Source organism: Anser anser, assembly GCF_964211835.1.
Source record: "Anser anser genome assembly, chromosome: 4".
Taxonomy (NCBI): Eukaryota; Metazoa; Chordata; class Aves; order Anseriformes; family Anatidae; genus Anser; species Anser anser.
The window spans coordinates 70274023-70298345 of NC_139724.1; the positions used below are offsets into that span (position 1 = coordinate 70274023).

General features: G+C 41.1%; 1 protein-coding gene across 6 annotated transcripts in view; it reads right to left on the minus strand.

The window, feature by feature from the left end:
* Positions 1–24323, minus strand: part of NSD2 (nuclear receptor binding SET domain protein 2) — an 81490-nt gene that overhangs the window by 49985 nt on the left and 7182 nt on the right. For 2 of the 6 annotated variants that reach the window (XM_083835224.1, XM_083835229.1), the window contains exon 2: positions 16359–16983. In XM_083835224.1, coding sequence (XP_083691350.1) covers positions 16359–16955 — 597 coding nt within the window. In that variant the 5' untranslated portion in view covers positions 16956–16983. Of the gene's footprint in view, positions 1–16358; positions 16984–21236; positions 21426–22765; positions 22854–23417; positions 23683–24323 lie in introns of all 6 variants that reach the window. The other 4 variants (XM_083835225.1, XM_083835226.1, XM_083835227.1 and 1 more) reach the window with 4 other exon arrangements.

A 24323-nucleotide genomic window follows, 5' to 3' on the forward strand; every position in this document is an offset into this window, starting at 1 on the left:
GAAGAGGCAGACCAGGAAGCGCACCTGTGCTGGTCTCTGTGCACGAGCAGACAGGTGGTATGTGCTACTGCAACAGCAGATCAACTCTTTCTGTGATGACACAAGCAAGCAAATTAAGATGCAAGACTCCCGGTTTAGAGCATAATTGTAAAGTGAAGAAAGCAAGCTCAAGCGAGTCATAGTATTTTAAAGTACTTTTTTCTCAATTTTTGCCTCTAACAATAAGTTTTTAAAAAATTTCTTGATATTGTTCTAATTTCCTATGAGATGCCCTACCCACAGATGTCAACAAAGAAAAGTCTGTAGGGCTTTCCCTGCTGCAGAGGAGCATAGATCAGTCTTTGCTTACTGTAATCGCTAAAATAAGCTTGGCTTGGCCTGCGTTATGCCCCATTCTGTTACCTTCTCCTATAGTTTTGACAGAAGTAAACACACACCTTCAGTTGCAGAATTTCCCCTACTTCTCCTTCATTAATTATAACTAAGCTCTGCGGCCTTTGAGATAGCTATCTCCTCATCCACCTTCGCCCCAGACTTCAAACCAGCCACACTGAATAGGAAGGAGGAGAAGTAGGGTGATGTTTGGACCAGATGATCTTGAAGGTCTCTTCTAACCTTTATGATTCTGTAATTCTACGAGGAAACAGCCTGGGAGCTCCTTTCTTTTCTACTTTGGGCAAGAATTTCAGTGTGGGTGTTTTTTTTTTCTTTCTTTTTTTCTTTCTTAACCACAAAACTGCAGAGAAGTTGCCCAGACAGGATGGCTGAAGCTTGTGTGAGCAGGTAATGACTTCAGACTGCGTGGACCAGTCCCAGTGCTGTAAACACAGACCATTTGACAGGCTCTGCGCTCCTCGGTATTGCAGACGTTGGTTTCAACAGAAATCCCTGGCTCTCTGAATTAGTATCCTAATGAAAGACTTGCTCTGAAAGACAGCTAGACAGAACTTAAGTTTATGTTGTCTGGGGGGACTGTGGGGCGTGGAATGGAGTGATTCAACTACCATAACTGAGTTTTTATGTGAGAAATTATGCCTCAAATAGTACCAGCATCCTTACAAATTCATCTGGGACAGCAACGCAATAGGCTGAGAGAGACCAAAAAAGAAAAGAATATTTAACATGCTTTCCCTCTTCCCTTAACATTTCCAAGATTTGTTTGTCATTTCTCTCAGCACTTTCACAAGCGATGAGTGACAGGCAGATTGACAGGAATTTCTGACGATGCTGTCAGCATTCAACCAGCCCAAAGAAGTGAAAAGTGATGATTTGGTCACAGAAAACATTTGTATTTAATTAACTTTGCCTACAGCTCATCGGAAGAATTCTTCCAGTTTTCACTTGATTCTGGTCTGACTAATATGAGGAGACAAACATATTGTGTGTGATGGGTAATTTCAAAGTTTAAAATTATTTTTGAACAACTACTGAGAGTAATGCATTTAAGAAGAGCACTTTACTGAATACAGAGCTTTATAGTTGCTTGTAGACTATGTTACGAAAACACTGTGATCAGTTTTAAGTTGGCAAAGTACAAATGTACTCTTTTTTTTGAAACCACTTACAAGGCATACTCGGTGATGTCAGACTGAGATAAATTATCTGCATTAAAATGATCAGTGGTAAAGAGCAGTGATACCAACATAATAATTATCTATTCTGTGTACATGTGCATGCACGTGCAAAGAATTATAACCCCTCAAACTTACTACAAATTACATGAAGCATCAAAAAATAGCATTTTACTAAACAAACTTAGAAAGCTTCAGAAATCATGAAAAACTTCGTCCCACTATAAATTGTCAAAAGGGGATTAGACAAAGAACACTTAAAAACTGGTGGAGAATCTAATATTGGATAAGAAAAACAAAAAAGAGAACAATTCAGACAGATGAAGAAATGTTCTCTTCTATAACATAACGGGGAAGCACATACAGAACAACTTGAAGATATCTTCCCTTCTGTCTTCATTTTCAAAGCAGTTTGTATCAAAGTAATATCAGTTTATAATTCTGTATCAAATAATTTCTCCTAGCCTGCACTATAATAGGCTATGCTACAAATATTCAGACTGCTGAAGGCCAACCTGCACTCGAGAATAAAAAATTACTAGCATTACAAAGAAACTAGAACAAAATAATCAAGGTTCTGAAACACAATATATGCAGTTAAAATGTACTTTGAATCAAAATTAAAACACACAAACATAGATAGTCACACCTGTCTCTTCATTATGAAAAAGACATTGCTTGCTGACCAAGACCACGTGTTTTTCTGGTCCTGCTATCTACTTGTGCTGTGTTTCATTCACTAATACTCCCATTTCTATCATGGACTTGTGTAATAAAAATAGAAGTAAAAATGTTTTGTCTTCTCTTGCCTCTCTATCAGGAAAGATGGTGAACTAAGGAACTGGCTGTAGGACAAACTCCATTCCTTTGAGAGGTTCAGGAGAGCTGGGAGCTTGCCTGGAGAGCAGGGAGCAACAGAGCAGAAAAAACTCTTTTGGTAAGTTTGCTCTGTCACTTACTCACCAATGACTAAGCACACTATAAACAAACAAAAGACAAAGAATTTATGTTAAAGGACAAAGATTCCAAACTTCTCTTCCTTAGAAAACAACCATCACAATTACATCTTTAGGAAAACTATTGCTTCCTGAAAAGATCAAGAATGTAATTTGACAAAAAACAAATTGCTGATCAATCTTCAGGCAAAGGAATGGAGGGACGCTCCTCTCCTAATGCGTTGTTTCCTCTCATTTGGGACAGAGGAATGGCTTCTTCTCATACTGTGACTGAGGGCAAAAATCTCATGAAATCAAATCACCTCAAAACCAAAACTTGTATTTGACTAAAATCAGTGCAAATCCCTCAATCTACACCTCTCCAAACGGTATCTTGCTCTGAACACCTGCAACACCCTCGCAAAATATGCATTGTATTGTGTGGTAAGGTAAAGACCGAGGGGGAAGAGGACATCAAAAGCTCAGATCAGAACAAGAAGCTGGACAAGCTATACTGGGAGTTGTTTTGTTAGTTTTTCACATGATTAATTGTTTTATACTAACCCAGAGATTTAACTAAACCCTGCCATGTTCAATTTCTAGAACAATTATCTTCAACTTATCTTTTTTTCCATTACTAAGCACCTGAAAAAGGGGGATCAAAATCATGACACTGTGAAGAATTACTTTTGACGAAGACACTATATTTGGTTCTTTCTGGCATAACCAGGACTTACTTATCTTTATTCCATGCGCTCAGCTGGTGAAGCTATTAAATAAGAAGACAAACAAGGATGAAAGAAATCACTGCTCTACCTGCAGATCCCCTAAAAACTTCTCTGTGATGGTTGAGGCTCTTCAAAATCAAATACCGGTTTAGTGACAGTAGATTTGTTTCCTCCATTTCTTTTCACAAATTCATCTAAAGCAGCTCATGGACAGCACCTTGCCTTTCACCACACAGGGCGCTCCCCTCCAGGATGATAGGAAAGCAGAAGACAATAAAAATCCATTTAAGTTTAGACAGGAATTAATAATGTAGATCATGGATTTTAAAATACCATAAAAGCTCAAATTTGTATTTCAAATCAACCACTAAACTTCTGGTTACATTTCAATTATTTTTCTCTGGCTTTGGTTCCCTCATTATCAAGTCTCAAGCAGATGAGATGTTTTTTAGATGCTTTTACATTTAAAAACCAATCTGTCTATCCAAATCAGCAATCTCCCTTTACACAAACACTACATGAGCAAGTATTTTAAAAACAATCTTAACACGGTATCTTACTAACTAGGATACAACCCTTTTTTTTTTTTTGGAGTGAAGAGTTGAAGAGAAACAGATTCAATCATTCACAGATAGATGCAGTGAGACGCAAGTTCTGGAACACTTCCCAATCCTCAATCGTTCTGCAAACGTGGAGGGCAGTTTCATGCAGCAGCTCTGCTGAATTTCTGCATTTACATTTAGATGACCTCTTAAATCATAAGTTACTGGCTTCCCATTGAAAGGTTCCATGTTTCAGAAATCAGTATTTAAATTACATGATGCTTGTTCAGAATGAATGAAACCTTTCATAGAGAGTGTTACAAAAAGACTTCTGCCTACATCCCACTTCTCTGGCCTCTGATCATGCTCTGAAGTTTAAATGTTGTATCTCAGTATATGACACAGTGTGGACAGAAGATGCTACACAAGTCTGGAAAAGCATGACTGCAGAGCTGGGAGGAAGTTTAGCACAGGAACCAGTTATTTCTGCAGAATTTCCATAAAGATGTCACATAGGACAACAGGACGAAAGCTGAATCATCTCAGTATACCTAGAGGTTTTCAGAATGCCACATCCATATGTGTTTTTTATCTGCATGTACAATGGTTTCACATATGGTTCAGATGAGAATCTGAACCAGGGCCTTATCCTTAGCACCCTCCTACACCCTCATAGGGTTCAGTAGGTAAGAGTTTTCCCACAGCACTTTCTGAGCAGATATCCTCCCCTTGGTAGCTCACAAACATCCACGGGAGCACAGGTGGATGTTCTGAACCCTGAGACTCTTGGTAGAAAAAACCAAGCCCAGACAATACTGCCAACTGCCAACTACATTTCCAGAACATTGTTTTCCAGTGAAGGCAGATACTTAATCTCTACAATTATTTTTTGCAACAAGAGCGCTTCTGAAGTCTAGGCTTAAATAAAATAAATGCTGATTTGGCATGAAGGTCCTCTGTTAGTTAACTTATAATTTGATATGGTCCAAATACCACTTTGCTTTTTGAGTAGGTCTTTAAATTGAATCCCCATACATAAAAGCAGGCACAGGAGGTTTCCAGGCAAGCAACTTCCTTTGTGCTGTTACACGTAACTAGTAGGTCCTCCTGTTCTGGAGATGAAATGCAAGAAAGAGTATCAATTACCTTGATTTGGCAATGCTGAAGCAAATTCCTGAAACATGCCTTATTTTCAGTATAAAAGACATGCAGAACACCTGGGAAACCCCAACAAGGAATACCCCAATCCCATACGAATAAGGTTGGTCATCACAGTAAAACATCATCAAGCACGTGTCCAAAGTGCTGTCAATTCTATAAGATCTAAGATTCAAAATTATTTTGCTTCTTTGCAAGCATCCTCAACATACATTCGAGTTTACATTTACGTACAAATATATATACATATCTCAAGTGTTTCTATCATTAGGTACTTTGAGGCCACAGATTCGCTTCCCTTCTTCACCCAAGTGCAGCAGGGCTTGATTAACAACCGTCTGGGCAAGATCCAGTTTTCCCTCTCATACTGGGCTTCTAAAATGAAGCATTTTACAAACTCTCTTTGTGAGAGAAGAATTCATTCCTTACTATTGACAAGTTACATTTTTAGCTGCTGTCCATTTTATGATGCCCGAGGAAACAATTCCATTAAGTTTTCCCTAAAAGCAGTTATATAAACGTTAGACTGGCTGGGCCTATTTATTTACAACAGGATAACTAAACAATGGCAATGGGCAAACCGACAATTAGCGTCCGCGAACAAAGAACTTCAGAGGTCTTAAGGTTCACGTGCCCTACATGAAATCTACTCCAGAACGAGGAAACTTGTAAAGGCGGCTGACACCAGTGTTACTCGACAGATAAAAATATTTTGCTTTGGTTACTTTGTGTAAAAGTTACTACAAAGCATCTTTCTTTCTTGACAAAAGGGGGCTCTGAGGGCCAGAAACGACATCTGGGACAGATCACTAAAGTTTCCCAAAAATCCCTCTGTAAATCCGTCCAAGTAGCACAGCCATGAAGTGAAGATCTGACTCTCAGCTAAATGCGAAACTTAGACATGCATTATTTTGCTTAAGCAGAAAACTGAGCAGAACAACAGAGAGGCTTCACTGTAGCTTGGACAAAAGCAATGAAATAACCAAATTCCTCGCCGCTCCAGCCAGTAACTGCCAATGCACGTGTGGAGATGAGATGACAGTGTTCACTTCAATCATGACACCACCAGTGCAATGACTGAAAATAAGGAAATTATCAGGAAAAAAAAAAAAAAAAAGAAACAAAAAAGTCATTAACTTCTCAACTACGTTATGGTACACCATCAGCCGTTGAGGTGGAACGGGAAGAACTAATCCACCACTTTGCCTGCTCTACCATTTCCACACCAGCGTCCAAAGACCTAAATAAAACAAAAACAATTCCTGGAACGCACAAATGGATGATGAGTACAAAATAACGTGACAACTGGCAGCCTTCTCTGAATCAGTTAGATTCCTTTACATCTGCCAGCTCTCGAGGGTCGTTTAAAGGAGCCTTGTAGCTTGGAGATGCAAGAAACTTAAAAGCTGAACCCAGCATCTTCAGTGCTCGTGTTGTCCTGGACCAGTCCTTTGGGCTGGGTGGATAAGGAAAAGGGGTAGATAGGCCATGCACGTGCTGGAATGCTCAGCAATAAAAGCTGAGGAAGGGGAAGGAGAAGGAGGGCTGTTATGAAAACCTCTGTCCTCTGGAACAGCTGCTTTGCGTATCGAGGCCGTGCTTCCCAAGATGTGGCCGAACATCGCTCGCTGATGGGAAGCAAGGAGTAACTGCTGTCTTTCGAGGAAGGGGGCGTGAGGGAGTGGTTGTGGTGGAGTTCAGCTGCCCAGCTGGGTGAAAACACCACAGTCCTTTTTGGTGCCCAACAAAGGGTTGAGAAGGGTTGCGATAACAACAGATTCGACCAGAGCGTTTTAGAGGGACCTTACAATTACCATATTTGTTTAACAGCTGCTGGTTGCAGTGTTGGCTGGTTTGCTCTTAGCATTGTTCTGTGTGATCCTGTTTTGCGTGATCTGTGCCATGTTCTCTCTTCTGCTATATATCAGACCTGAGAGCTCATTAAAGGCTGTGCTTGGTTTTTTTCAGCTCACTGTGCTGTAAAGCACTGGCCTTGAGCCTAATCTGGGATTTGGGCCCTGCATTGCTATCATCTCTGTACTTCGGGAACCATCTCTTGTAGAATATTAACAACTACGCTCTCTTTTTTCTCCTCTGGAAATCAGATGCTGGAGGTTGAAGAGACAAACATCGATAGCGTCAGTCACCCTACCGTCAAGATGAAACGATGGAAAGGTAGTCAGCTCCGCTGGTAAGGTAGGAAGGAGCTCCTCCGAAATTCTGGGAGGGAGAAGAGGAAGAGGCGGGTGGCTCAAGAGCAGAGCCATCACACAAACAGGAGGACAAAGAAACAGATCATAAATGAGTCAGAAACCATCCAATCCCTAAACCTGGGTGTGTTGTGAGATATACGGAAGGATTTCAGCCGTCTCCCAGGTGAGCACATCATCACCCAGCTGCTCCGATGCTGGGAAACCAGGCTGGTAGCCAGGAATTAGAGGCAAGGGCGCCAAGCAGCTGGGATCCCTCCAGGGAAAGGGGCATTGACACAGGGACTGGGAGAGAGGCACGAGTACTAGACGTGAGGCACTAGCAGTAGACAGTCCTGTCGGGTGTGAACCACAGGGAAGACATGAGGAAGCGGGACGGTGAGCCTAGGTGAACTGCAAGGAAATACAGCAGCCAAGAGGGGGTGTCCTAGAAAGGTTACTGCTCAAGTCAATGTTGGGCAGTCCCCCAGATGGAGTAGAAGGGCTGATACTCCTTCTGACCATAATGAAGGGACTTCTGCTTCACATTTGCAAGAGCGGGACCCTGCCTCCAGCCAGCTGGAGGAAAGGGTCAACCGGATTTACTAGACAGTGTGGATCTGATGGCGTGGGACATTGGACTTGTAGGAGCACAAGGCTCTGGTGGACACTGGCACACGGTGTACCCTAATGCCATCAAGCCACCAAGGGGCAGAACCCATCTGTACTCCTGGAGTGACGGGGATCCCAACAGCTAACTGTACTGGAGGCCAAGGGAAGCCTAACTGGGAATGAGTGGCAAAAGCACCCCACTGGGACTGTCCCAGAGGCTCCATGACTCCTCAGCACAGACTACCTCAGGAGAAGGTATTTCAAGCATCCAAAAGGGCACCAGCGGGCTTTTGGCACAGCTGCCTTCAGTACAGAGAAGATTACGCAGCGGTCTACCCTGCCTGGCCTCTCAGAAGACCCTTCTGTTGTGGGTTGCTGAGGGTTGAAGAACAGCAGGTGCCAACTGCCACCACAATGGTGCACCGGTACTCCAAATTCTTCTGAACGCTGGTTTTGTTATACAGCAAACCAAGCTCAAAGGACCTGCATGAGAGATCCAGTTCTTGGGAATAAGAACTGGAGGCAGGATGGACATCGCCATATCCCTAAGGATATTATCATTAAGGTAACAGCTATGTCCCCACTAACTAACAAGAAAGAAACACAAGCTTTCCCAGGCTGCGGGGTTCTGGAGAATGCATGTTCCAGGCTACAGTCAGCTTGGCAGTCCCCTCCATCGGGGGACTCAAAAGAGGAAATGTCTTGAGTGGGGTCCTGAGCAACAACAGGCCTTTGAACAGATTCAATAAGAATTAATTTGTGCGGTAGCCCTTGGGCCTGTCTGTGTAGGACCAGCTCTGCAAAATGGGTTTTACACAGCAGCTGGGGACCTCACCTGGAGCCTCTGGCAGAAAACCCCAGGAGAAACTTGAGGTCAGCCTCTGGGGTTCTGGGGCCGGGTATGAAGGATCAGAAGCCCACTACACCCTAAATGAAAAAGAGATACTAGCAGCACGAGTGGGGTGGGCTGCATCAGAAGTTGGTGGCACAGAAGCACAGCTCCTCGTGGCACCACAGCTACCTGTGCTACAGCGGATGTTCAAAGGGAGAATCCCCTCTACACACCATGGAACCAACACTGCATGGAAGAAGTGGGTAACGTTAATTACAAAAAAGGCTCAAATGGGGAACCCAACCACCCAGGAATCCTAGAAGAGATCACAGACTGGCTGGCAGGCAAAGATCTTGGAGTATCACCTGAGGAGGTAACCCATGCCCATGAGGCACCACCATATAATGAATTATCAGAAGAAGAAAAGCATTATGTTCTGTTCATCGATGGGTCCTGTCGTGTTGAAGGCAACCATCGAAAGCTGCTGCGAGGAGTCCCACTTGATGAGCCGTGGGAGCCACTGAAGGGGAAGGCAAGGCAAGTCTGTTTGCAGAGGTGAAAGCCATAAAACTGGCCCTAAACGTTGCTGAAAGAAGAGTGGCCAGTACTCTATCTTTACAGCACAGAGGTAAACCCACCTGGGCTGCTGCACCATGGCCAGACATCACCACCAGAGTGGAAAACATGGTTGTAAAAGTACCGCATGTAGGCACTCACACCCAAGAATCACACCACTGAAGAACATCAGAATCACAGGCTTCAAAAATTGAAGTGGCTCAGGTGGACTGGTCTGGGAACATAAGGGTGAGGTGGTTGTAGCTTGATGGGCCATGAAACATTGAGACATCTGGGGAGAAATGCCACATACAGGTGGGCTCACGATCAAGGGGTGGACCTGACCACTGAGACCATCACACGGGTCTCCCATGAGTGTGAAACCTGTGCTGTGATCAAGTGAGCCATGAGGGCAAAGCCTGGAGTAGGGGCCCAGGATTTTGATACGGTGAGCTCTGGCAAATCAACTCCATTGGATTGTTACCACAAACCACCAGGGCAAGCATCATGTACTCGCTGTGGTGAAAGCAACTACCAAGTGGCTGGAAACATACCTGATGAACCATGCCATTTCCCCACACACCATCTTGGGCCCAGAAAGGCAATTTCTGGCATTGTGGTACCCCAGAGAGAGCAGAATCAGACAATAGGAGTCACTTCCCAAATAACCTCATAACCTGGGCCAAGAGGGACAGCACTGACTGGGTGCATCACATCCCCTGTCACCTGCAAGTCTCTGGAAAGACTGAGAGATACAGTGGACTGAAAGACTATGCTAGGCGTATTGGGTGCTGGGGCACGGAAATACAGGGGTGCAAATTTAGCAGAAGCCACATGGCTAGTTAACACCAGAGGATCTGACAACCATCCTGTTTCTGCTGAAACAACCCCCTACACACTGCAGGAGGAGCTAAAGTCCCCGTAGTGCACATAGGGAAGTGTGGGTTGTTCCTGCCTTGGGAAACAGCAAACCCGCTCACGCCCAAGGGACCTGGGTACGTTTGGTGGGTCATGCAAAAGGACGGGGATATCGTGTGTATGCCACAAGGAGATTCAACCCTGGGAGAAACTAATCTGTAACCTGAGTTACTTGTTGTAGGCAGACACTGCAGAGCCAATGACAGGTCGACTTCACAAGGAGCTGGGTGAGCGCAGCAATGACTCCAGCCAAGCTGGTGCTGGCAGCCAGCAAGCCAATGGGCTGCTTCTCCTGTCCTGAGGCCTAAGTCACTGCTGGTTCTTATGGACGTTTTGGGAGATGCCCACAGAACAGGAAGACAGTATCTGTGTATGGGCTAAGGGACAGGGAACAGTCATGGTGAGTATGTACACACAGCTGTATGTTGGATGTAACAACGATCAGATGATGCAAGTGTAACGAACTATGTAGGACCTGACTGTGACTCCAATGATAGGGAATAAGGGGCAGAGGTTGCAGCTGGAAAAGATCCACGTTTCAGAAATCAGCATTTAAATTAGATGATGCTTGCTCCTGAACAGCTGCTACACATATTGGGGCCCTGCTTCCCAAGATGCGGCCAAACATCGCTTGCTGATGGGAAGCAGGGAGTAACTGTTTTCTCTCTCTTTGCTTCCCCATGGTCTTTGCTTGTTTTTTTTTTTTCCTCTCATTTTCCCTTCAATGAAATTATCCTTATCTCAAGCCAGAAGCCTTTTTCTTTTCATCATATCCCTCCCCCTGCTGGTTGTGTTGGAGTTCAGCTGTCCAGCAGGATGAAACCACCACAAGAAGCAATCATGTATTTCACTGAAAAAAAATTAATCTGAGGGCCCTGCTTCACAGCTAACCTTCATGCTAGCAGCCCAGGCTTGGAAGCAGCATATTCCCATTGCTCAGGGTCACTGTCACTGGACACTGAATGGAAAACTCTAGGAATCAGAACCATCTTGATCAAGCTGGCTCTATAAAGACTTTAGAAAACCCATACCTGTGTTTTACTACCCTCTGTAACACATGGGTGGGAGCGGAATGCATATATCTGATCTGGGGTCTAGGAATCACAAATTTATTAGAGTATTTCTAGATATATGGAAGACCCGAGTCAAGGATTTTCAGGTACTTCTGTGACAAATCCTCTTTCTGCCACCATGCTTTCAAGACATTCTACAGAAAACAGGCTCAGTACACAGAAGCAGTCAAGAATCAACCAGATGTGTTTTTTTTGTTTGTTTTTTACTTAAATATAACATTATTTATAATGTAACAGAATATATAGAGGAATTGTCATGCCACTGTATACATCCACAAGACAACTTATCTTGAATGTCTTGTACTGTTCTGGCCCTTCATTCTCAAAAAAGGAGACGGAACCCAAAGGGCATCAAAGTTCAGAAGAAGGATGATAACAAGAAGTAACATTCTGGATTAGCTTCTCTATGTAGAAAAATGGACTAGGACTCTCCAAGCTGAAAGAAAAAATGACCACGTTTGTAAGAAATCTATAAAGCTATTAGTAAAAGAGATGTTTGTTCACGATCCCTTCTTCTAGTATTACGAGAAATATCATCAAGAGAAATAGGTGGCAAACCAAAAAGGAAAAAGAACTGGTCCTTAACATCATATATAACTTGCTCCGTTACAGGATGGCATGCATGCAAGAAGTTCATACTGGCTCAAAAAGAAGCTGAGCTTTTCTTCCACGAATTCAACCATCCACAGCTATTAAATTCAAAGCCATCGCCACAATCTCTAGAAACCTCTGAGTCACAAACTGCTGGAGGCTGAGTGTGTCCAAAGAAAGCACCGCTCCGTGCTTTGCCATGCCTATACCCTCCCTTGTGCAGCCTCTGCTGACCCTCACCTGCCTGAGCAGAGGTGCCGAATCAGATGGGTATTGGATCTGACTTGTTACAGCTATTTGTATGCATCATTTCTATCATCACGCCAAGGTACTTCATATTTGATTTGGATTCGTTCACCAATGTGTTTATGAATAGAGGGGAAAAAACATTCACATTTTTTTCTACTCAAATATACAAAATATTTATTGAGACAACAGCTTTAAGCAGAAAGCATACTTCTTTTGGACACTATACATACAAGAACCAGAAGCCTGGTACAGAGAGCCTTGAAAAAAAGACTTCAGCTTTCTGCAATTAATTTTGTATCCACTCTGAGACTCTCCGTAGCGTTTAATCTCTCCCAAAACAAGTATACTCTTGATGCTATACGCTTTTGGTGCTACTTAGCTTTCAAGTATTTCTTTAAAATACTTTTCCTGTGAGACATTAAGAATGAATGATTTGAAATTCCAAAGTAACAATTACTGCTGCATGTTGCGAACTGCTTAGAACAAACAAATTTTCAAGGCATAGCTCAACATAATCCTTTACTAAGGGCTAAAGCATAACTGTAGCTCGGGAACCCTTCAAAAGAAGAGATAAGCAGTCATTTCTCTTGCTCCTGAAGGGATCACCAGAAGAGATTTTAAGGTGACTCCCACTCCGCTGGGTTTCTAGTGACAGCAGCCAGGAAGCCTGTCTTATCACTTGCCTGAAGACAGGCTCTGATACCTCAACAACAGCCTATTAAAAAAAGTTATCAAGTCCAAGATATCATTTTACCCTGCAACTGCACATCCTGGCTCCTGTGGCAGTTTAGCTGCACGTTTCACAGCAAGTTATGTAATCATACTCAACCAGGAATTCCTAATAACCGATGCTGAAAAACAATAAATTAAGTCTTCCTCCTCAAAAAGATCTATTTAACTTCTTTTTTTCTTCTTCCTTTTTCGGTAATTAAAACAGAACAGGTCACCTCTGACACGTCCGTTTTCTCCACTCCTCGCAGCTATAAACAGGATAATCAGTGTTTGATGAGTGCAGCTCTCCAGTCTAACAGAGGGAACTTGGGGGTTTCTGCCTGGCTCTACTGAGTAGCTGCAAGCAGTGGGCAGAGCAACATCAGCACCTTCAGTGGTCCGTACCTCTCAGTATCTAGCACAGAAAAATGAAAAACACCAGATAATCAATCCTCAGAATACTTCTGTTCTACCTTTACTCGGATTCTAAATCTTTGCCATTCACTGGGAAAGGTCCTATAAGGTTATGTAGTCATCAGATATATTGGAGTTGGCCAGAACAGTTTTTCTCTGTGAAGATGAAATGGCAACACAAACACACGACGCAGACTAGTGAAATTTCTCCAGTAACTTGCAATTGTCCCCAGGTAGCTGCTGCAAAGTCACTACAGACTCTGTCAAGTAGGAAGAGCAAGAAGCTGCCAAGTTTCTGGTACAACACTCCAAGAGGGCCGCAAGAAAACTGGACAGAAAGCTAAGTGGAAGGTACAGCTTTTGGATCACGTACATCTTACACAGCTGGAATCCCCATGCTAGCAAGTACAGAGGCTCGTGGACCTTCCAGGTTTGTTACGGACACAGCACTGCTGCTTTTTGGAGCTACTGCACCCATGCTAGGAAGCCACGCCAGGAGGCTATGCCAAAAGGGCAAACTGCTACTTCTAGGCCCAAACTGGCTTGTGCAGAACAAGCTCAAATGTGTCTGCAACACACACCGAGCTCTTCTTATTTGGGACCACCAGCATGAGAGCTGCAGATTTATGTACTCAGTCTATTTCCTTTAAAGCAAACTCCTCCGATGGAGAGGTACTGGAGGCGGAGGGAAGTGGGTGAAATGCAGTGCAGGGAGGGATTTGCCATGATTTGTACTACTTCCTCTCCTTCAAACTGGGAAAGTGAAAGCAACACAGCTGTTCCTCAGAGGCCTGGAAAAAGCCGTGGTGTCAACAGAAACCTAAATCACGTCAGAGCTGGGGAGATCACATTTATTCCCAACTGCAGACCTGCTTGCAGATAAAGTTTTGGACAACCTTCCTTTATGTTAATGAAAAATGTCCGAACAAGAAAACCCAACAACAGAGCAGTGGAACATTTGTTAAACGATACGCTTCTCACCTCAGCAAGATAGCAATCTGGTATGTCCATCAAACAGAGATATAATTACCTTGCACAAAAGGCAGTATTTGAACCGTGGCAATTTTTGCTGAATAGAAGAGTAAGAGCTCGGACAAGAAGAAACAGAGAGAGAAAAGCAGCCCAGAACCCAAACCAGACAATCAGGTTCTACATTAACTTGTAACCTACGGTAAACAACTATCTAAGAACAAAATTAATCAGCTTTTACTCCAAGGATATTTTTCTAACTTCCTCTTTGCGGCCACAATCAACTACACAAAACCGCGGTACAATGCACTAACATTAAGCCTTGGGATGCCGGCAATGAAATAACACAGAGCAGGGGCTTGAAACAAGAACACTGATATCTGAGGTATTACAGCTGTGATCACAGAGAACACCTGCATACTGCTAGTCTACATGTGAACAAATTAGAAAAATCTCCTTCCGCATGCTCCCTAGCTTGGTTTTTCTTCCTTTAAACCCGCTCAATTGCAAACCCTCCCTGTAAGAGAAAGGAAAGCCCTGGACTTTTTACAATTAAAGAGTTTTATCACAAAACAACATCATGTGATCTTCAAATGTTTTTCCATTTGCCCTTTGTGCTTTAAAGTGCACCACGCAAGAAACAAACAAACAAACAAACCAGCAAAACCAGAGGCTTGACCCCTCTGCTCCAAGTGCTCCAAAAAGACCAAGGTTATAATATTGCAAAGCCTGAGATCAAGCAGGTGGCCGGGCTGTTTTGGCACCACTCTCCAGCCATCAAGTCCCAAGTGTTGTGGGAAACAGCATTCAGGCTTTTTTTTTCCCCTGACAATTCCTGGCCATAGAACAACTGAAAGAACCCAGACCAATCTTAAATGAAGCGCTCATCACAAAAAATTAAATGCCAGCCTCAATTGGCAACCAATGTGAAAGGTATCAGAATAAATTATAGAGATGGGCATACTAAATACTGCCTTCTCTTTAATAAATAAAGCCAAACATATATGCTAGAATTGTTAATGCTAATAAATATACCACCTTTTCTTCCAATTTGCCCTCGCTCATTAACAACGAACAGGACAAAGAATTATTCCAACTACTGACCGTACCCATACTTTTTACCTCTGAGGAACAATTTGGAAAAATCTGAACCAATTAGTGTTAACACATTCTCTTTAATAAATTAAAGAAAACAAACTCTTTCAAAAAATCCTGAAAATACTAATATTGATCACTCAAGGAATAATATATTGAAATCATAAATAATGTTCTCAATACTTAGAGTGTTTACATGTATTTGTAAACTCATTTATTAAGTGGTTTTAATGAAAATGAGGGTAAGCAATAATCATTAATACAGCAGCAGTGTGTGGTTCTTCTCTGCATGTGTAACCTTTAGAGAGTAAGAATCAACATTTATTAGCAAAACTGCAGATGACAAAGAAAACTAACATTCGTTTTGCATTTAAAGCATGTAAAAACTGGACCTGTTCACCAGCCAAAGCATTCATCAACATTAACCACCATTGTTATACAACACTATCATGTATATTATGTTTATCAGCAAGTAATCCACAAAAATATCCCTGCTATGTAGGTTTCTTTCTCTGAGACAAAACGAGTTTAAGCTACCTTCCTTTAAATGGAGTCTAGCAACAAGAACTAAACAAAGAGGGAAAAGCTCTAAGAGCACTCATATTCAATATGGTAACGTGGATTTAAAAAAAAAAAAAAGTGAAATTTCCACTTCTGCCTATGTATAAAATAAACAAAAGAGCAGATGACCTTGATCACAGAGGTTAATGAGATATAATAGAAGTATCTAGTCATTTTCAAGCAGTACACTTCACTAGGTTATAGCAAGCAAAGTCAGCTCTTTTCAGATCACAAGCAAGGGTAAGGACTACATCTGAACTGCCAAAACCAGGTAAAGGCTATGCCTAAATTTAGAAGCCTCCCAGTCTCCCTTGCTCAGGTGCATGTCCTGGCTAGGTCTTGGCTGCATGGCTGGATGAAGCGTCTCTTTCACTCATCCCATATGACTACATGCCCTGATCTGCACTGAAGACTTACTTTACTTGTGTGCAAACAGAATTAGGAGGTCCTCCTAGTTTAGACAAAAAGCACGGACCAGAACTACAACACATCTATCTTCAGTTGGGGCAGACTGAGAATATCATAAAAAAGTGACCTGTTCAGGTGAAGCACCTATTGAAATACTTGAAATAACAACTGGCATATGAACAAATGAAGTATCAGTATGATTAACAAACAAACCTAACAAAAGAAATAAAAATGTTTTAAAAAGTACCTTCTTTTCAGGGGAGCTTGAAGTCTTTGACACTAACGCTGCTTCAACAAGACCCTGCTCAAGTAAGGAGTCATATTTTATGCTTCTTTTTCTACTTCTCCTCTCCTTGTTTGCTGGCTTCTGTTCATTTTCCTCTGACTGTGACACATCTGCACCATTGTCTCCACAAATGGAAGATTCGAAAAGAGGCTTCCCGTTCATGTAGGTTTTAGTGATTTTCAGCTTAATTTCTGGAGAGCCATTCTTGATAGGAGTAGTGTTTGGTGGTGTTCCAACTCCTTTTATTTCTTGGGGTTCAAAACGCAGCTTGGCATCTTGGGCCCCAGACTCGCCGTTAAACACACGAGAAGTTAGATCTTTCAACTTATCGGCTGGGATGAATGGAAGAGCATCGTGGCCATTATATTTTTGCATGACACCTTCTTGTAGAGTGGCAGAAAGTTGTGCTTTGCCCAAGTAGACAGAACACTCACGATTAACTTCACAATTCTGAGTTTTCCCATTGGTATTTCCAAGGATCTCTGGTACCTGCTTCATTTTTATGTAGTTAATTTTTCGAGTTAACAGTTGAGAGCTTCTTTTGATGCTAAAGTCCATTCAGCCAGATGTTTCCAGTCTTACACTGCTGTAAGAAGACAAAAAGACAAAATATTTGTAATAATACAAAAATGAGAGAAGCTACCAAGTATTTAGATAGAGATGTCCCCAATGGCATATCATTCAGGATTAACTTTATTCAAAGTTTTACCAAAAAAAAGTGTTGCTTACAAACTTCATAACCAAAATACTTTAGTATCTGTTAATGTGTTATGAAAGATCCCAAGAAAAATAGATTGATAAATCATCAAATTATTAAAATAAAACTATAGAGAAAAATTAAAGCTTTCATGTTAATAACCTATTAACATTCTATAGCATGGGTCCTATCCACACGAATTACTCAGAGGTATTGCACTGTTTAAAACAAGAGTTAGACACAAGTTAATATCATTAATAACAAGGTAAAACATATGAGTTTCATTCTAAGAGGTTATGCCAGAGTCAAACCCCACAGGCTGCTTTACTGTACAACTACACCATGGACAGCAGCATCACAAGCTTCTCCACCACATTCTATGAACAGGCCCCCAGTTTTCCACCTAAGCACACCTCCCGAGGAATCCATACAGCTCAGTCTTCTACATATCTCAAAAGCTATGAAAACAAATAAAAGGTGAACATTTTGTATCATGAACACCAGTCCACCGGGAACCAGATCATCCTACAAGCCAGGGGACGTACTGTGCCAAATATAAATTGTCAAAGCAACTGCTGGAGTTTCAGGTTTCTAATCAGTAACACCATCTAACAGCCATTTTTCATTTAGAGATTTGAAAAAATCCAACAAGCCAAATATGCCCGAGACGTGTTTTCTGAGGGTTCTAAACTCTAGCCCTGGCCATTTCAACTTTATACCATCTCAGCAAACAAACGTATCTGGCAGAAAGACTCCTTTGTGCTGGCTTTATCTCCTCAATCTGGCAACACAATCATTTTCTTTTTTAAAAATCATATACATAGACTCTTCATATTAGCAGGTCCACTATACACAACAGAGAAATATATTGTCATAAATGTTACAAAATCCCAGCATAATAATCAATTATCATATCCAGGCTTCAGGTAACCCATTTCACATGTGATTAAGTCCAAGAACTCCCATGCCAAGACGAAGATTCCTCAAGCCCAGTCTCATTTGCTTCCAACAAGCAGTTAAAAACATGGTGAATAACTGCTGAATTGTCAGTTACTACGGAAGAAATCTCTTCCAAACCTTACCAGCTTGTTCATTACCATACACAGTTACAATTCCTATGACTGTCTTATTTCTGAGAACTCACGTATTTGCTGTCTCTATGTCTGGAGTAGCAGTGTACAAATGCTTACAAGGGAGCGTTACCCTAGCCTGGTAAAGCTTTTTGTGAGGGCATTAAGCCTTAACTTGAAGCAATTGGCCAAAATGAAAACTTTTCAAGCAAAAAGGCACAATAACAACAACAAAAAAACTAGAAAAAAAAAATCAAACTCCATGACTCCTTAGCAAATGTTCCCATCTTCCCTAACATACTGCCTTAAGGTATGTACAAGATAAAAGGGTGCATCTCCATGCAAGCTCTACTGACTCACTTGAGAGATGAAAATATGGGGACAAAGGAAGTTGCATTCTCCAGGGACAAAGAGCAGCCTGAAAAGCTGGCATTAACAAAGTAGGAAGAGCCTACCAAGGGAGTCTGCGACAGAAAAGGTTCCAGTCTCAGCCAGATGAAGTCTGAATTATCAATAAAATCTCTGATAATACGAGCGGAAACTGGTCAACTGCATTAACCCTTTCAAAGAAGAGTCAGAGGTAAATGGAAACTCAAAGCCCCACCAGAGCGGAACAAAGAACTCAGTAAACCAAAAGAGAACGCACATAATTCCACAAGATCTTCTCATAAAACATGGACAATTTTTAAAAAGACTTCAGCCCAATTAGTAATACGACAATGTTTTAAACTGTGATTCAGCAGATTTAACTGAAATCACATTTATTTTAAGTAACCACTGATGACAAATTCTATAAATCTCAACAGAAAGACAAACCCATTACAGAGCATGTGAGGCTTATGGCTACTGAGACAACATTAAAATATTTTAAAATTAAAATAAAATAAAAACAAAACTAAAACACCAAATTGTTGCAAAATCCCAGATTCTTAACAGAGTAAAGCAGAAAGCAAAGCAGAGATTCGATCTAGGCATCTAAATTCCCTCTATCTAAAAAGAAAAAAGAAAAAAAAAAAGCCTACAAATGAGCAGCTGCAAACTCGGTGCTCGCTTTTCTGTGGCTGTGGACGCCCTCCAGTGGCTACCTGAACTGGCCAGAGCACCGAACACCACAGCTCCCCGCTTCCACAGCTTCTCACACCAGGACCAGCACCGAAAATGTGTTGTGCGACTACCTCCAATTGATGAACTATATGGTCAAAGTAAAAAAAAATAAAAAATAAATTAAAAAAAAAATAACCTGGCTCCATTAGCTGCTTATCAGGGTCTGGATTTCTGGATCAGGACATCTGCATTTTGTAACCGTTCTGTTTGTTTTCCACCTGTAATTCTACTACTATTTTTTTCTCCTGATTAATAACAACTCTTATTCTCATTGCTTATTTCTTTAAGCTAGAAAGACATCAAGGTTGAGGCAGACCAGGACAACTCAAAAAGCAATAACTAATCAGTTTAGACTGTTAGCAGCATACTCAATATCAAAACACTGGATGTACTGCACAAGTGATAGTCACAGAATAGCTTAGGTTGGATCATCTTCCTCCGATCATCTGTTGAACCCCCTGCTTAAATCAGGGCTGACTCAGATCCAGCTCTCAAGGCCCCTTCTGGACAATGACCAGTAAATAACTGAGTGAAAAGATGTGGCTTAAAGTAATCAAGTTACTCTCTCTAGCTAGTAAACCCAAGAATAGTAAATTCATATTAATAAGAAGACCAACAAGACCATGGGCAAAAGACCCTGCATTTTTAGGGGTTACCTTGATTTGACTAATATGCCTGTGTGTGAAGTTTGGTTTATGACTCTGAGTAAAACGAGTTACTAGGAAAAGCTGAGAGCACTGAAAAAGGCTCCTCCAATTGCTGGAGAGAACAATTCCAGATGCACCATTTGTAAAGGGAAGGCAATGCAGCCAGGTCAATAGTAAATGGGGAGATGGAGACAAAGATGGTAATTTGAATCAGAAAGAATATCAGAACTGGTAGCATACAGGTTTTAGAATATGGGAAATAGACCATGTTTATGCAAAGAATTAATCAAGACAAATGAAAAGAGACATAGTGTAAGGGGTAGAATAACGGGAAAAGATGAAGCAAATACAGTCAAGTAGCCCCATTAGGGAGATGATACACAGATGTCAGTCACCATTTCTAGGACAACCCAATGGAGGAGATGGAAATTGTCAATTCCCTTGTCACATCTCTGTCCTTCTCTTAAAAAATAAGCTGTAGTGGGATTCTGTTAAAATGAAGAAGTTAGAAAATCTACATTCACAGGAATAACAAAAGGCTTCAGGAAAGAAAGGCAAAATTGAAGCTAGTTAAATTTTGCACAGTTTTTGCTGTCTTAAATTGACGGTAGTAAAATATCATAAGCAAGCAGGAGGACTGGACATTTTGTGAAAAAAGGACAATAGAGCAGAAAAGAAGAAAAGGGGTGATGAATGAAAATGATCAGCAGATACAGGCAGTACCGTGAGCTCAGAACTAATGTAAGGAGAGCTAGAATACAGGACATTAAAGGATCAAGCGAGACAGATCACAGAAAAGATCTGGTTGATCAGAATTCTACGAGTAAGGTCCAAAAGCAGCTCAGCATACGATTAGATTTTATAGTTAATTTAACTTCACTCTTGCTGGACAGCCATATCGCACAGAAGCAAAAGCAATCCCTTATCTTTTTCTAGATGACACCGTATCTATAGAAAAGGAAGCATGGGGGAGGGGAGGGAAAGGCAGGGGACAAAAGCACCACACACTAATAGCAGCTAATGAGCTTAAGCTAGTATCGTCCCATATTGTCTGGCGACCCAACAAGTACAATTTTCACTAACAAAGAGGAAAAAACACGACAGACCAGAAGTCTGCTGAATAAACATGATATTTTGGCCTGAAAACAAATAGCTTTCAGTAAGCAAAAGGAGATTTGACTTATCAGAGAAAGGTCTCTAGATATTTTAATGGGACAAGGATACGTCCTGGCAGTGGCTTTGTACGTATTTTCATACTCAAAAACAGATTTTACACAAGGCAAATTATTTTGCAGACATTTAAAATAGTTTTATTAATTACTTGAAGGTCCGTCATCTGACAGGAGTCATGTGCCAAATGCAGTCAGTCTGCATGTCACATTCCTCCTTCACTGTCCAGGCCACTATCATTTGTGTGATATTTATTATTCACTTCTTCCACATCTGCTTCAATTTCAGAGATGCTTTTCTTGTGTGTCAGAAATAATGGAGGAGTCCATTCCTTCCAATTCTGCCAAAGGGAGCGAACAGAGTAAACAATCATCAACACGCGCCACTATGAAATACCACTTCTGTTTTGTCTAAGACTTTTCTTAAAGCCATTTCTCAGGTGAATTACTTGGGGGGGGGGGGGGGGGACACAACATATCTAAAAACAAATTCACAGTAAAAGAACATCCACAAAAGCTATTTCTATTACCTACAAATCAGGCTTTCGGCTGGTACTGAAAAAGCTAATAGATGGCTATTGCTTTTTTTTTTTTCCTGTAAAGGTAACTTTGTGGTAAGCCCTCTCCATTCTCTCACCAACGTTAAGGCCACAGGCTATTCCTATTTTCAGACCAGTAGTAGACAAAATACTTAGAGCTCATCAAAGTTACAATACATTCTGCTAATACATTTGAAAATCTGGAGTATGCTTATTCCTACTACCTTGTATTGAAAAAACAGAATATCAAATAGGACTAAAGACATATGACATGCTCTCTGTCACGCAGTGACTATTCTACACTATATTAAAATAATGAAAAATTATTAGAGGATTACTAAACAGTATTTACTTTCAGAAAAAATGCCTAACTGAAAATCGCATTGTGGGTCTGCCAACAGCTGTTATAAGACAGCTCTACCCAGCAAATTCTGCTTTTCTCCCAAAGTAAAACATTACTGTAGCAGCTAATAGATAACTGAAAATCATTATATCAAATGTTTCTAACAATTTACCACTAGTTTTTTCTGTCTAGAAGACCTAGAAAAGAAAAATAAAATAATTAAAAAAAAAAAAGGCTCTTCTGGACTAAAGTTAAGTTTAAAAGCGCCTGAAGTAAAGACTTGATTAGTCTCACTGCAGACAGACAATGATTCCAGTTAACCTGTCAGCTGACAAGGCTGACCTACAAGGTATTTTTGAATGAGTACAAGAAAAGTTCTTTATCCTTACAGCACATGATGTTTATATAGACACTTAGCGTGCATTTGCAGAAAAAGATGAAGCATATTTTGAAATTGTGTGAAAAGGTTACAATAACCAGCATAATTACAGTTGCGCTTGTTTGCCACCAAATGTTTTAAAATTATAATTCTTTTCTAATTTTGCTTTATTCTTAATGGATAACATGTCAGAACTTATTTGTAATAGTCTGTTTTCATCAACCGAAACAAGCATTTATTGCCTTCAGGAGAAGGCAATAGGCAATATGAGCTTGTACAGAATGCAAGCTTGTACAGTTAAGAATTGTACAACGGAAAGTGAAGAATTTCTTCATTCTAAATGTTACTTGCTATTGCAAAAAACAAGTTTACAAAACCGATGAACTTTTTGTTCCTCTCCAGAAAAACCTTGTAACCAACCTCTGCTGCTCAGGATAAGGCTAGAAGATTCTACAACAGGACCTCTCTCCGTTAATTTGTCATCTTCAAAATCAAGATTCTTTTGCCACTGCAGAAGAAATTGAATTTTGTCAGTTTCACTCCTGCTACTGAAGGTGGGTGGTTAAGTAAGGTAGACAGATTTGAGCAAATTCCTGTAGAATGATGTATTTTTGACTGAAGAGAGATTACAGATCTCTTCCTCATTTCTAAGGCCACAAATCAAATAGAAAAGAGTTGCTTCTTTTCTGCTGATAAGCAGAGAGGAACATTAGTGCCTAAAATTGTAGAAATTACTGGATTTACCACCAGAATTTAATAAAGTAGGTAGCCCTCACAGTTGCTTAGCAAATGGATCAAAAAAAAACTATTTTCAAATGCATACTTGAGACTTTTCTGTCTCCTTGGGGGTTTCCAAATGGTTCAGCTTAAGGGAAGGCTGCTCCCTGGCAAAACAATTGACAATACAGTACAGCCTAGGTGCTTACCAATGAAATGATCTCTCTCTCTCTCTCTCTCTCTGAGGACGAACCGAATGCAATCTCAAATAACTCAGCACTTAGTTGCAGAGCTCCTTCCTCGTTTATGCTGTATTTTTTTTGTTTGTTTGTTTTTTCACCTGCTCCAAGCCTACCTTCATTTCCCACGCCTTCTTTAATCCTACAGCTTTTTCTTTTCAGCAGCCTGCCTCTGCTCCTTGCACCATATCTTCAGGACCTGGATCCTCTGGTTCTACACGATACTCACTGCTGCAGGTTAACGCACTATAATCTGTTTCCTCTTCACTGTGGCCAATGATCCTGCCCTTCCTCTCATATGCAGTGATGACAGCATAGGAATTGCCTGAAGCTTTGCTGTATCATGAACATTTCTGATCATGCATATTCTGACGATCAAATCTGGGATGACATCATAAAATAAGTTATCAATATAAGTAACGAATCAAATTGCAGTATTAACAAAATGCTATCTGCTACACCTCTACGGAAACAAACAACATTGCCCAGATCAGATAGCAGCTAATTTTAATAAAGAAGAATTTTGCCTAGACCTCTTAGAACACTCTGTATCTATCCCCGCATTACCCAGGTAGGTGGATTTAGATGCCAGAAGCATACTCTGTGCATTGCAATCGTAAAAAGCTGCCTTGTGACACTGGTGATATATGAGGCCTTGTCACTAGTATGAAAGCCTAGCTATATGAATACACGGTATAGCATCAAAACCTTCAGCACAGAGCCATATTTGCCCATGTCTCCTGGTTGTACAAGCAGCAATACACCAAACTGATAACGCACCTCTAATGTGGACAGGAAACACTTGTAAAAATATATATCTTTATACGTACCTGGGAGGTAATGTTCAGAGAGAGGTAATAATAACTCAAATGCACTATGGCCTTTTACTGGTAGACTTGCACCTATCACCAAAACCTTCTTATATGAATATCTGATCAACATAATTACATCCATAATGCAATCCTGGCCACACTGTACTAATTCTGGTGCATTTTACACATCAACTGTAACCATATATGTCC